The 14,543-nt window shown below is 46.4% G+C and overlaps 2 protein-coding genes across 5 annotated transcripts; one reads left to right on the top strand and one right to left on the bottom strand.

Annotated features, from left to right (window-relative positions):
• Positions 1–2,858: 2,858 nt before the first annotated feature.
• il15l (interleukin 15, like) lies at positions 2,859–9,924 on the top strand. Of its 4 annotated transcripts, none has more exons than XM_084952003.1 (4): positions 2,859–4,009; positions 4,834–4,881; positions 6,284–6,415; positions 9,047–9,924. In XM_084952003.1, the coding sequence occupies exons 1-4, from the start codon at positions 3,863–3,865 to the stop codon at positions 9,152–9,154; spliced, it is 435 nt and encodes a 144-aa protein (XP_084808129.1). In that variant the 5' UTR covers positions 2,859–3,862; the 3' UTR covers positions 9,155–9,924. The 4 variants fall into 4 exon arrangements, with proteins under 4 accessions (XP_084808129.1, XP_084808130.1, XP_084808132.1 ...); XM_084952004.1 differs by having other exon boundaries at positions 2,866–4,009; positions 6,287–6,415; XM_084952006.1 differs by having other exon boundaries at positions 3,938–4,755; positions 6,287–6,415.
• A 3,776-nt stretch (positions 9,925–13,700) lies between these two features.
• Positions 13,701–14,533, bottom strand: triap1 (TP53 regulated inhibitor of apoptosis 1). The gene has a single exon (XM_084950228.1). It carries the CDS (start codon positions 14,373–14,375, stop codon positions 14,151–14,153), a length of 225 nt encoding a protein of 74 aa, XP_084806354.1. The 5' UTR covers positions 14,376–14,533; the 3' UTR covers positions 13,701–14,150.
• Between the last annotated feature and the right edge of the window lie 10 nt (positions 14,534–14,543).

The raw sequence follows: 14,543 nt of genomic DNA, 5'->3' as shown, positions 1-14,543 counted from the left end.
ACAGGACAGAAGCGGCCGAGTGAACTCGAGGTGTTCAGAGACGAGCGTGAACAGAGGAACGATCACGGAAACAAAGAAGGAGAACAAGAACTAAACCCTCACCAGAGAAACAACAGCAGGAGCACAGACACTAGAAACTGTAAATAATGATGAAATCTATAATCAACACTAAACACTGGGTCAACGTCCCGGGACCGTGACAGCCAGAGCACACGCTACATACAGGGAGTGCAGAATGATTAGGCAAGTTGTATTTTTGAGGAATAATTTTATTATTGAACAACAACCATGTTCTCAATGAACCCAAAAAACTCATTAATATCAAAGCTGAATGTTTTTGGAAGTAGTTTTTAGTTTGTTTTTAGTTTTAGCTATTTTAGGGGGATATCTGTGTGTGCAGGTGACTATTACTGTGCATAATTATTAGGCAACTTAACAAAAAACAAATATATACCCATTTCAATGATTTATTTTTACCTATGAAACCAATATAACGTCTCCACATTCACAAATATACATTTCTGACATTCAAAAACAAAACAAAAACAAATCAGCGACCAATATAGCCACCTTTCTTTGCAAGGACACTCAAAAGCCTGCCATCCATGGATTCTGTCAGTGTTTTGATCTGTTCACCATCAACATTGCGTGCAGCAGCAACCACAGCCTCCCAGACACTGTTCAGAGAGGTGTACTGTTTTCCCTCCTTGTAAATCTCACATTTGATGATGGACCACAGGTTCTCAATGGGGTTCAGATCAGGTGAACAAGGAGGCCATGTCATTAGTTTTTCTTCTTTTATACCCTTTCTTGCCAGCCACGCTGTGGAGTACTTGGACGCGTGTGATGGAGCATTGTTCTGCATGAAAATCATGTTTTTCTTGAAGGATGCAGACTTCTTCCTGTACCACTGCTTGAAGAAGGTGTCTTCCAGAAACTGGCAGTAGGACTGGGAGTTGAGCTTGACTCCATCCTCAACCCGAAAAGGCCCCACAAGCTCATCTTTGATGATACCAGCCCAAACCAGTACTCCACCTCCACCTTGCTGGCGTCTGAGTCGGACTGGAGCTCTCTGCCCTTTACCAATCCAGCCACGGGCCCATCCATCTGGCCCATCAAGACTCACTCTCATTTCATCAGTCCATAAAACCTTAGAAAAACCAGTCTTGAGATATTTCTTGGCCCAGTCTTGACGTTTCAGCTTGTGTGTCTTGTTCAGTGGTGGTCGTCTTTCAGCCTTTCTTACCTTGGCCATGTCTCTGAGTATTGCACACCTTGTGCTTTTGGGCACTCCAGTGATGTTGCAGCTCTGAAATATGGCCAAACTGGTGGCAAGTGGCATCTTGGCAGCTGCACGCTTGACTTTTCTCAGTTCACGGGCAGTTATTTTGCGCCTTGGTTTTTCCACACGCTTCTTGCGACCCTGTTGACTATTTTGAATGAAACGCTTGATTGTTCGATGATCACGCTTCAGAAGCTTTGCAATTTTGAGACTGCTGCATCCCTCTGCAAGATATCTCACTATTTTTGACTTTTCTGAGCCTGTCAAGTCCTTCTTTTGACCCATTTTGCCAAAGGAAAGGACGTTGCCTAATAATTATGCACACCTGATATAGGGTGTTGATGTCATTAGACCACACCCCTTCTCATTACAGAGATGCACATCAATATGCTTAATTGGTAGTAGGCTTTCGAGCCTATACAGCTTGGAGTAAGACAACATGCATGGAGAGGATGATGTGGACAAAATACTCATTTGCCTAATAATTCTGCACTGCCTGTATAGCTGGACATTGTCCATGTGCTATATGTGCTCCACGGCATCGCTGTCTTTCCTGGAACATGTCTTTCATTACTCATCAGTTTCTAAGCGGCATTTTGAAGCTTTCAGGGACTCGTTTAGCTGAGGCGAAGCGTAACAGACCGCAGCCAGCGGAGCTGCCTGTATCACCATCCATCTGGCAGTCAGAGGCCACACCCCTACTAATATAAACTTACACAGGTGAGTTATAACTGTACAGGTGTTATGAGGGGGGTTATGAGATACTGGTGGAAGAGCGAGGAACATCTGTCTGGTCTCAGGCTGATTTTGCAGATGTTCCCTCAGCCGACACCGTCCCTTAGCCCCTAAGAACAAAACCGAAACCAGAGATTCACAAATGTGTCCGTTTAAAACATGAAGCCTTTAAATGACAACCAGCAAACATCTGCAAAAAGCAGCACTAGACTTCTGGGAGAGACGAGGAACGTTGTGCCGATCCAGCTGCTTTACACGCAGATCCTCTGCGTCCAAGAAATCTGAGCTCTTGTTCCAGGCTGTTCCACGGCACATTACTAGGTATCATCATTTATGTTGAAGGAGACACAACTTTCACCATAAATTATGTTGCTTTTACTTCCCAGAGCCTTTCCTCCCATTACTGACCAGAGAAATTCCTCACCAAGACATGTGCCAGGGCTTAGTCGAGGAAACTATGCTTTAAGTTGATGCTGTTAGCAGATATGGGTTTGAGAGTCTGCACAAGCTCACAGAAGCTTTCATCGCCCGTCTCTGAGAGATCATTGTTGTTTTTGTCATTAGCGTAGTCGGGGAAACTGCTCCCATTACTGTTAAGTCCAACAGAGCATTCATTTGTGTGCTTTATGTCGTTTTTTGGCAGCAGCGCTGCACTGCCGCCTCGATGTGCATACCAGCTCTAATCCAAATCAAACAAAAGTAAAACTGGTGCTCACTGATATCAGGGGGTCGGAGCTCTTAATCACACACAGATTAAGTTCACAGTATCGCACGTTTGAACCTTTTCCTTCACGCTGTGAGAAGGCTGCTGATATTACCACGTGTGCTGCCTGCAGCAGAGTTTGGAAATATTTGATAAATTTCACAATGCCTTTACGTATATTTACCTCATTAACTTTCAGCACTGTGCTGCTTTGATTTGAAGTCAGTGTTGAAGTTGTCATAACACTGATAATCTCACTTCTAGCTCGTGATGTAAGCATGTCTTGGTCCAAAGTACGACCAGCCGCTCAAGTCCCAGTACCAAACTCTGACGCCTTCACAAGTCCTGCCATGACTTTCACTGCGTTCGCTCCATTGTTGTTTCCATATAAGATGTTCTTTGGCACTGGTTCCATCTCTTTACTTTCAGTGAAAATGTTTTATCTCAGGTAATTACGGCCCACACAGGTTTTAATGATTAGTCAGTCAGACTGTTGGCAAACACAGAGAAGCTCCAGGATGTGTGTTGCACTCGCGATCGCTGGGAGCAAAGGAAACAGCTGGAGAAAAGAGGTGGGAACTTGAAAGTAAAATGCAAATAATCCAGAGGAGGAGGAAGAGTGGGAGGAGTGAGAAAGTGAAAACTGGAGGGTGAGAAGAGACAGAAGAGAGGAAGTCCATGCTCTCCAACCACGTGTAGACCAGCAGCTCTGGATAACGCACCTTTTCCCCCTGAAGTGAACCATCACCTGCCAAAACTCCAAACTTGTCCTTCTGGATGTTCATTCCTCTTTTAATTAATTTCTCTTTTCCTTGGATAGCCGGAGCCTTCCCCAGCAGCGGGACATACGACTGGAGGAGTGAAGGTTGGAAGTTTGACCAAAAATTCCTGAAAACTAGCCAAAGAAAGGATTTTCTTCATTCTACAACTGCTGTTGAGTTTCAGCTGGAGTCCAGCAGAGGACAGACGCTGAAGACACTTTAAGCCATCTGCATCCTGTCGGAGGGTCGGGGAGTGGAAGCCTCCGGAGGGGCCTGCTTTCTCACAGCTGTGATAGATTTGTTGAGGATGTTGCAGTGAGTTGTGGGGCAGCAGACAGCAGAGGATAATGTGACACAGATGATGGTTTTTCCGCCTGTGCCATGCAGAGGGAGAGGCCAGCTCTCGTGAGTGTGTTTGTGTTTCTGTGTTCTGTCAACATCATCGCCATCACCCAAAAACCATGCAGCAGGGACCTCTACGTGCAGGTCGAGAGCCTGAAGGAGAAAGTCTCCAACATCTCCAAAAAGGTATGACTGCAAGCCTTTATCGCTCACTTAGAAACACACGCACTTCATCACGCAACGTCACGCAACGTGAACGCTTTTTAATGCTTGAAGGTCAAAAGCAGCTTTAGGGTTTCAGATTCATACCTCACCCTGCTCAGCTTTACAATCCATACTGCTGCACGCCACAGAACTCAGGTGTGTGAACTGTAAACTGCAGCAGTATCTTCGGTGCCTTATCTTGAAGATATGTAAGCACGCTTTTATTGTTGAGGAGGATGACTCATGTAAAATAAGTACAGCACACACCTAACGTACACCTAAGCTGCAGAGTGACTTCTGCGTAGAAAGAACAAGTTTGTCACGCAGAGGATGAGCTGAGGGGAGGAAGGGTTGTTTTCACACTGAGAGTCGTGCAAAGCTGCTTCAGCAGAATGAGCATCGTGCATCGTCTCTGAGTCCCAGACATGCAGATCGTTTTCAGTTGTGACTCATGCAAAATTAATCCACAGGAGTTTTATTGCCCTGGAAAAAAACCCTCTCTTTCACATGACATTAGCAGATGTCAGCGTCCCAGGAAAAATGAGTCCGCTCTAAAAATATTTGCGCTGCGAGCTGGGTGGATGTGGTTGTAGCTCCGTAGTATTGTTTGCTAATTAGCACTAAGCATGCAGCTGAAAGCTGAGCCTGCAAGCGCACTTGAAGAGCTCTTGGCTTCGGGGGCTTCTGGTCTCAGAGGGTTTCATGGTGCACTCAGTCTGCAGCACACAGTGAGCTTTTGTACCTGGAAAATGTTCCGCTTCTCTGTGGTTACGCACATGTGCAGCTAACTTTCTCTTTCCCTTCAGTTGTTGCTGAACTGCAGCCTGTACACACCCACCATGGAAGACTACGAGGTATGTGCCTGCGCAAAGCACTGACTCACGTTTCAGCCCGCAGCTAAAAATGCCTGACAGATAATAACTACAACACACAGAGGCAAAGATCCTCCGCTGACTAATCGCTTCAGCTTGTGCACATTCAGGTTAAAGGTCAAGCACTGACAGTGGTCTTTGTGCTCCGTGTTCAGTGATCTTATTATCCTGCTGGAGCCACTGTTTAAACATTTCATGTGTAACAACGCAACAGATGGATGTAGTGAGTGAGAGTGAATGCAGCTTCAGGAAGCAGACCGTAAAACACAAGCACAGCTGTGACGCCGGGGTCAGGGGTCAAGTTACAGAATAGCTTCATTAACAGGGACATGGATTCGCTGTGTCGGGAACACTGCAGGGTTCCTTCAAGACTCTGTCATAAATTTCAGTGTCCAGTCCTTCAGGGTGAGGAGAAAGTTTTCTATCCCAAGGAAAGACATGAGGCAGAGCAAATGTCATGTCTGCAGCAGCTCCGTGTTGGTGGCTCTGCTGCAACGGCTTCCTTTGGCCTCCACGTGCACGCAGTCACCCTCAGCGCTGTGCACCACGGCTTGTGGACGTTTTTATCCTCATATCCTTAAAAAAAGGAAATAAAAGTTAAAATATAATATTGATGTCATTTTTAAAGCTTTTTCAACATAAAATGGACGCATTTGGTTTCTTCAAGCTTCAAACCCAACTCGTTTTGGGAATTCTCCAGATGATGAAAGCTGCAGAGATCCCACAGGGTCAGACACAATAACAGGTCTCCTCAGTCTTTGGTATTTTCCCATCATCTCAGTTGTATGACATTTCCTGCCACATGAATGGTAAATGGACTGGTTCTTATACACAACTAATTCATTCACACAGGCACTTCTTCTAAGTTTAAGTGCTGAGTATCTAACATTCATACACATTCACACTCAGAGCAACATGGGGTTAGTATCTTGCCCAAGGATATTTGGCATGCAGACTGGATGGGATCGAACCACCGACCTTCTTGTTAGTGGCTGATATGCTCTGCCACCTGAGCTACAGCCACCCCTGACAGATAAATGAGCTCAGTGTGCGTTCAGTATAGCTCGGGCTACAGGCTGCTGTTTATCCATAATATGGTCATCTCGTGCACAGAAGCTCCACCCACTTGATGTTTAAACCCTCTTTTTGTCAGGAGCAGCCAATCAGAGGACAGTGGTCTTTAAGAGGGAGGAGCTAAAACAGCATGTTTTAGACAGAGAATGAACTGAGGGGGTTCACCGCGGCCACGTGTCCGATAAAGAAGGATTATTTTGAACCGCCAATCACGCAAAGCTGCTTTCTGAAGCTGCGCATGACTGTGACTGCTGTGATTTTTTCCTTCATGGCATCATTCCTTTGCTCTCTCTCCTTTCTCTCCCTCCAGCAGATTTGTCCCAGGACCACGATGCAATGTTTTGCTTCTGAAATTATTGTCCTCACGCATGAGTGGCAGCTCGAGCCCAAGTGGAAAAAATTGAATAGATTGCTGAATAGACTGGCGTCCAGGATAAACCAGGTATGAGAAACAGCTAAAAGAGGAATTCACATTACTTCTAATGTAAGAGTTATTTTAAACTGTGCATTCAAAACTGAGGCCCTGATCATCCTGCAGGGAGAGTTTGGTTAGCATTGCTGGCTTTGAGGGAAATTTTATGGAAAGACTTGAGATGTAGGGTGTTGGGTTTGGTGGTCTGTTGGCTTCATCGAACAATGACCTCCAGCTCCGATTGTGGAAGTTTGCATTGCGTATGAGACGAGAAGTAGCACGTCCAAGTCTGAGACCGTAGTTCTTAGCTGGAAAAGAGTGAAGTGCCAACTCCAGGTCAGAGCCACGTTTAAGTACCTCTGGGGTCATTTAGGAGGGACAGAGAGAGCCAGTACTCCTTTCTATCTGAGCTGTGTGTCAGTGGCCTATGATAAGGAGGCTGTGGTGGAGTCCCATAGTGCAACAAAGAGGGGCGCGACAAAGTTGTGGTCTGGAAAGACTAAAAACAATTAGACAGGTTGGTGTTACGATCAACACCTGCTGCACTGGGGAATCCATGACCCCAACACGACAGGCCCAGAGGAGACCCAGGATACCCCAGAGTGATGAGCTCTCACAGTTGGCTTGGAAATACCTCAGGGTCGCCCCGGACGATGTAGGAGGTGGGGGAGGAGAGGCATGTGGCAGAGAATGGATGGACGGGTGAGGAGTTAAAAATATCTAATTAATGAGATGACTGCTGTAAGATCAGGAGCTGCTCAGGTTCTGGCCATACAGAGTTGTTTCCTGTGTTATCAAAGCCAACACTGCTGGTGAGAAGAGACCTCTAAACAGACACTGAAGGAAGGACTGATGAAGTAATACTGTGGTCGTTTATTAAGTTGACCAACTATGATTAAAGCCATTTGTTAAAATGAGCTCCTATTTGGAAATGGAAAACTTTATGAAGCTCAGTGGAACAGATGAGATATTTTCTTTTCGTGTGCTTTTGACCTTCTCACGTCACTCATTAATGTCACGGCGAGCTCAGAGCTTGTCTGGACTTTAGGAGGGTTTAGCCGCTGTGACTGGGTTTCCTGCACGTGTGATTCTGTGAGAGCGAAACTGAGAATCACAAACCTGGAACATATTCCCACAGATGACCTCATCTTCTGCTTTCAAAGCAAGATTGGGAACAGCCTGGATCAGCTGATATGCCAGAGCTGCTGCTCTTTCCCAAAAAAAGGGCCTGACGAGAACCCGGACATAGAACCCACACATAGAACCCACACATAGAACCCACATATAACACTCACACATAGAACCCGGACATAGAACCCACACATAGAACACACATATAACACTCACACATAGAACCCGGACATAGAACCCACACATAGAACCCGGACATAGAACCCGGACATAGAACTCACACATAGAACCCGGACATAGAACCCACACATAGAACCCACACATAGAACCCACACATAGAACCCACACAGACACGAAGAGAACATGCAAACTCCCCACAGAAACGTGATGGAGTCCAATTTCCTCCATATATTTATTTTTATTTGACTTTTTGTTATTTTAATATTTATCACGTTTTTATCATGACTGTCATTTTCAGTTACGTTGTTTCTTTTTAAGTTGTGTTTTCATTTTCTTTCTACTTGGATTATAACATATTTGCCTTGATGGAAAGCGCTCTGTTGTTTTGCATTCACTGTACGAATAAAAACAACAACTAATAAAAACTTAAACGCTTAACAACAAGAAGTTTGTCTTTCCTCTGAAACATTTATGTGATGGACCGGGAAGATTTATTTTAATTTGATGACGATGACATGGACGCCAACACGTTGGCAGTTGTTAGCGCTGTTGCCTAACAGCAACGAGGTCGTGAGTTTGACTCCACCCTCTGACTTTTCTGTTGTCCATGTGTCTGCGTGGTTCCCTCCGGCTTCCTCCCACAGTCCAAACCCATGCCGTTGGTAGGGTTGCGACAGACTGGTGACCAGTCTGGGATGTACCCTGCCTCATGCCCTGTGGTAGCTGGGATAGGCTTCAGCCCCCCTGCACCTATATTGGATTATGCAATTTTAAAGTCAGTCTCTGGGTTTTTTAAGGCACCTCACTGACTCCTTCAGAGGAGGAACTGCTCGTTTATTTAAGCACAAGTTCACATTTGGTACTTAGAAGTGAGAATTGTAATGATAATGTAACCATTACAGGATTAAAGCCCACAGTGAGGAGCATTGCTGGTAGATTACGTTACCCTCCCAACAATTTTTGTTTTCTGGTGGGAATCCAGCTTTGACTTCTGTGTCACGTGGAGAGATATCAGTGTTGCTTTTTGTCCCAACTATATTTACTTCAACACTGTGATGTAAGTTTTGTTTCAGTTACTGGTTAACAGCACTGTACAATCTATTACTGTACCATCTGCACTGATTTGAACATCGAGGCAGAACATTCGAGTAGAAGCTGAAGAGGACCTAGCATAGAGCCCTGGGGTACTCCAACATTACAGCTAAAGGCTGGTTACATCATGTCCCAAAGACTTATGGGTTGTAGGAAGTTTCTGGTGAAAACCTTGAATGCTCCAACTGCCCTTCAAGTCTTGGTTGTGTTCCCATCTTCTTCCAGACAATAACACGCATTTCTGTTTCTTCTCCGCAGACAGCGTCAAAGTGTCGTCGTTGTGAGGTCATAAAGGAGGAAAATGCAACGACCTTTCTTGAAAATCTTCTATGGACTGTTGAGAAATCTAACAGTGACTACTGTTAGGACTCTCAGAAGAGACTACATGGCATGACTTTCTTTTCGTTAACTTTCTATTAAACCACCTGCACACAAATAAAGTGCAGAATGCATGATGCAGCTCGGTGGTATTTGAGGTACAGCTAGAGGCTAACGCAGAGTTCTGGGTGGAAAAAGCTTGCTTGTAGTCTCATATCAACTCATCAGCTAACATAAATGTCTCACTGATGACGTCATAAAGAAGACACAGTCAGGTCCCAACTAAGCTGCAGTCAGATGCTGAGAGCACACTGGTCACTTTAATGTGCTTTAAACATCTGTGTATTTGTATCTGCTAATAATGAGTATTATTATATTAATAAGGCTTCTACCAAGCAGTTGGACAGTGGGTGAAAAGGGGGTGTTGGGTCAGTGTGTTTATTGGCCTTGGTAAACTGATGGAAGAACACCAAGGATGGCAGGAAACAGACCTGTCTACATATTTCACAACCACAGACACCATCACAGAAATGTGCGACAGTTTCTGAGCACGTGGGACTTCCTGAGGATCGCACAACTGGCTCGGTCGAAAGCCACTGCCACATTATTCATGCATCAGACATTATAAGGCAATGGACAGCTGCAAGGACATCACTGCTTACGCCTACTGTGGCCAAAATATGCTCCTATACAGCTCTGATGTAAACCTCAGAAACACATAAAGCTTTTTCCACTTGTCTAATAAGCTCATTCTCTCCCTGCTTTGATCTGATGCTCCTGTATTTAGTTCAGTACAATAAACTTCATTTTGAATGTAAGCTGATACACGCTGTTCACTCTTATTTCTTGCACCTTCAGAATAAAATTACCCCCTTCTGTCTTTTTGTACAGCTTGGTTAGATAAACGTTCATGTAAAGTTAGATGGTAAAAATGAATTATTTCCAGGTAAGTGAACTTCAAATGAGAAAGTCCCAGCGTCATATTTTTAGAGCTTGGAGTGTTCTAGTGTAGCTTGGCATCATATCTACGAAGCCCCTCAGTTCATCCTCAATCAGCATTGACTCTAACGGCCCACTTTCTCCTAATTGGAGAACTTTTGGGAGCCTGCTGTGAGCTAGTCTAGAAGAACCGTTCACTTCCCATCAATGGTAAATGGCCTGTATTTGTATAGCGCTAGGACCCCAAAGCGCTTCACACATCCAGTCATCCACCCATTCATTCGACTCCACTATTTGGGAGTTTAGGCACTTTAGTATGAACAGCTGGAAACCATCTTGTTTTTATCTTCAGAGTCTTATTTAAACCAGATCCTAACAAACGAAATGTTTGAGAGAAGATACGGCCTGTTTTCAAGTCTGTTTTCGTGGATACCTTCTACTCGTGTTCAGGTTCCAGTGGGTGAGCGTCCTTTTGCAGCCAAACTCAGCTGGCTCCTTTAAACTCCTTTAAAGAGCTAATCAAAGTGTGTGACATCGTTTCAGAGTGTGACACCGGGGTGAGGGTATGGTGGGTGTCTGGGGGGCTAAAAATGCTGTCCAACACACATGAACACACATGCATCAACGCTACATATGAGCGGGTGGAGGGAGGTGTGTAGTCTTCACACCCCCCATTCTCTGTTGCCTGTTGGGGCGGGGGTGCTGGGAGGAGGAGTCGGCCCTCCGACTGGGGTCTGGAATGGGGGGGCCTCCCTGCTGCTGCGGAGTCGGGGCGGTCTGCTTCTCTCCACCGCAGGGAAAAGGGTAACACCACCTGGGTCTGGGTGCAGTCCCCCCAGGGTACCTAGTTTGTTGTTTTTATTCGTACAGTGAATGCAAAACAACAGAGCGCTTTCCATCAAGGCAGGCAAGGGTACCTAGACCCGGTTCTTAGAGTACGCTTGGGGAGTGTGATTGTGTGTACAGAGTCTCTCTGTGTCTGTCTCCACGTTGGGTGAGTGTTGAGTAATTGCATATGAGAGCATGAGGGTGGGAATGGATGTTTGTATCTGTGTGTGCCTGTTTGTCTGTGTCTATATGTCAGGTTGGGTATCAGACGCCACCTCTCTGGGGACATCTCAGGCCCTCCAAGGTTTGGAGGCCTATCTCCTCCCACCACTCCCCCTGCCGGTGGCAGACGCCCTCAGACATCGGTGCGTTGGTGGTTCTTTGTGTCCGGGGATGGGCGTCCAGGTACACACCGGCTCACTCCTGGTGGCTGCTTGTCGGTCCTGGAGCCTGGGGCTCGCTCGGGCCACTTCGGGGGTGGGGTGCCCTCGGCCTCTCGGCCTGGGGCTCGGTCACTCAGGCGCAGCTGGCTGCCGGCGGAGCTCACGGGCGCGTCACTGCAACCCCCCCTGGCTTCTGCTCCGCGGCTGCTGAGTGACCCCTCATCTGGGACTCTCCTCAGCTCTTTCTGGGACAGTGGTGCGGCTGCCCCTCTGTTGGTCTTCCTTGGTCTCTTGTGTTCTGAGGGCCTCTGGATGTCTGGAGTCTTGATCTCCTCCATACCTGCTTCATGCCCTGGAGGACGGGGCTGTGGCCCCCCCACACCCTCTAGCAGATCATTACATGAAGGAACCTTTTAAAAACAAGCGCGTCCATGCTCACAGGTGTACACACGGGTGCTCACACACACAAACTGCACCCTTTTTGGCTCCTACCTCAAAGCACACTGTGCGCTGTCGATCCTACGTGCTGCACAATAATGTTTAATATTTAGTATTTACTGTTACATTCACATAGATCATCGTGATGTTGTTTATTATGTTGCTCTTTTTCTTCTGCTTGTTTTCTTTTTTCTTTCTCAACAGGTGATCCAGGTGATTGATGGATGGATTTGTTGTCTGCTTATTTTGTTGTTTTTTGCCCTTTATCCCCGTCCCTCTTCCCCGCTGTTTTTCTTTCCCCAGTCAAGTCTGTCCCGTATTTAGCAAGTGAAAATAAAATAAAATAAACAATAAAAGGTGAATCAAATAGACCATTACAGCAAAGCTGGGATGGTCCATTTGGTAAAGTAAATCCGTTGGGGGTCTTTCTTTGCCTTGAGACAATAATTCTGATGCAAAAGAGCCAAACGGTGGGAAAAAAAAAAAAAAAAAAGCAAAACTCACATTTTATTCACAACACAGGAAACATCAGAAAAACAGAAAAATATCAGGTCATTTTGACGGCAGCAACAGTTTGGACAGCTTACTGAAAGAGTGGTAGCGCCGCAGTTAAGAAGAAACAGCTGGAAGCATCATATTGCAACTCATGAGCAGAAAAATCGCCAATCTACACAAACTGTGTTTGTTAACTGTGGAACAATTTCAGAGCCGGCACATCTGGAAAGGCTCCATCAGTGCTGAAAGGTATCAACAAGTTTAAGAGCAACATCTGCTCCATGCTGATGTTTCTCAGGAAGGCCTTTGTGTTTGAGCAGGACGATGCTGAACTGCAGACTGCTTCTATTCCAGACTCACGGCTTCAGAGGAGCCTGTGGTCCAGACCTCTGACCAGCTGAGAACATCTGGAGCATCACGAAAGCAACAAGAGGACGAAGCAGAGCCAGGACTGCTGAGCAGCTGGAATCCTCCATCAGACCATCACAGACTGATGTTAGAGAGCGAACATGGACCGGTCCTACTTTTACAGACGTGTCGCTGCCATCATGTTCACAAGGAGCTCATATTTTTATCACCATGGTTCATTTTCACAGTTTGATATGTTTCTGTGTTCTACTGTGAATGGAATACAGTTTATGAGACTTGAAGTCACTGCACTGCTTTTATTTACATTTTACACAACAGCTAACCATTTTGTACTTGGGTTGTATAAAGATGCTCAAACATTATAGTGAAATACCACACACAGAGTAACACTGCAGAAAATCCTGGTGATGCAATAACCAGACACACTGCAGGAACTACAATAACTACATTTATGGAACCTCTGAGCGCGCTCAGTGCTGCTGTTTATCTCTAACATTCTAGCTGGGAAACATTTAAACATTAACGCTCTCTGTCCCGCGGCCTCAACGTAAACCACTCTAGTTTGTCGCCCGACGAGCCAAAGTGAAATTAATGAGCGAGTCTTCTTGATTAACAGCCTGCAGATGAAACTGGTTCATTTTCTTGTGTTCTAGTAGCATCTGTCTGAATCTTGGCAGCAGATTACCTGTTTGAACAGCTGCATTCATTTACTGGTGTTACTGGCTGGATGCATGCAGAGGACCAGTCTGTGGCGCTCCCAGCTGACTTTAAGCTCAAACTCTTGAGCATTTGTCATGGTGAAAATAGCGCCACCTTCAGGGCACTGAAAACATTGACTCTGCCTCATGAACTCATTAAGCTCCCTCCGTCGTACACCCCTCACAAACCGAGCCCAGGACCAGGCAGGGGTTTGATACGTGTAAGCTCCACCGGGATGTGAGAGAACGAAGCGCTTTCAGTGCAAAGCAGGAGCCGATTCAGAACTCTGGTCGTGTTTAACCTGAACGTCTGTCGCTGAAATGGAGGAATATGAGACAGAACTGGTCTCAACACTGAAAACACTCCGAATGATAAAGAAAAACCTGCAGAAACATAAGGAGAGACGTCGACCCGTGAGAGAGTAAAAACACCATGTGCACGTGTCCTGCTCCAACACCGAGCTCCCTTTAATTCATTCGTACAATGCAAGATTGAGTTTTGCACACATGACATCAGTCGGAAGAGTTTTCAGCATCACATCTTATTTACAGGCTGCCACCGCTTCATAACGCGCACGCAGGCCGTCATGGAGGAGCTTTAGCTGGTTAGTAATTGGATTCAGATAGTTTTAGCTCAGTTTCAGGGCTGACAGCAGCTCTCTGGGCCCTCTGGAGGAAAACTGGGCGGTAAGTGTCTCTGCTGAGAAACGAAGTCCGAACAAAGCTGCGCAGTAAAAGAGAAAAGCTTAAAATTAACGAGACGGCTCTTTCAGGGGCCGCTTCACCCTCTAACCCCAGAGACAGCAGCTTGTCCGCTCCTGCGCATGCTCGGTGGGCCTCGTGGACCCCGCTCAGTGTGGCGTACATTTGTAGGATTTCCCCAGCAGCCCTCCATCAGCTCTCAGGCTTGTCCTTGTTGGGCCCCATGAAGTCCACGCCGTCGATGGGGATCTCCTTCTCCTTGATGGCCGCCTGCACGCAGCGCTGGTACTTCCGGAAGCTCTCCGTGCACGGGTCGCCGCTCCGGTCGCCCTTCAGGAACTTCTCGGCAAACCAGCGGTTGAAGCAGGTGTCGTACTCCCGCTTCAGCTCGGTACAGGCCTCCCCCACGCTGTTCATCTCCGGGAAAAAACACCGCTCGGCTCAGAAACGACAGAGGAGCGAAACCTGGAGGACCTACCTGCCGTTCCAACCCGGTCAGCGACAACTACATGCGCACTGTGGCTCTCCTTGGAGTGCGCCATGTGATTGGCTGGTTTGGAGAAAACGGCGTACCTGCGTGAGGAC

Source organism: Perissodus microlepis, chromosome 14, assembly GCF_051167445.1.
Source record: "Perissodus microlepis isolate ML-2025 ecotype Zambia chromosome 14, ASM5116744v1, whole genome shotgun sequence".
NCBI classification, from domain to species: domain Eukaryota; kingdom Metazoa; phylum Chordata; class Actinopteri; order Cichliformes; family Cichlidae; genus Perissodus; species Perissodus microlepis.
This window is presented reverse-complemented; position numbering and strand designations above follow the sequence as displayed.

Coding starts and splice junctions, on each gene's coding strand:
- il15l (XM_084952003.1), top strand. CDS start 3,863: ATGCAGAGGGAGAGGCCAGCTCTCGTGAGTGTGTTTGTGTTTCTGTGT. Junction 4,010..4,833: donor TCTCCAACATCTCCAAAAAG/GTATGACTGCAA, acceptor CTTTCCCTTCAG/TTGTTGCTGAACTGCAGCCT. Junction 4,882..6,283: donor CCACCATGGAAGACTACGAG/GTATGTGCCTGC, acceptor CTCTCCCTCCAG/CAGATTTGTCCCAGGACCAC.
- triap1 (XM_084950228.1), bottom strand. CDS start 14,375: ATGAACAGCGTGGGGGAGGCCTGTACCGAGCTGAAGCGGGAGTACGAC.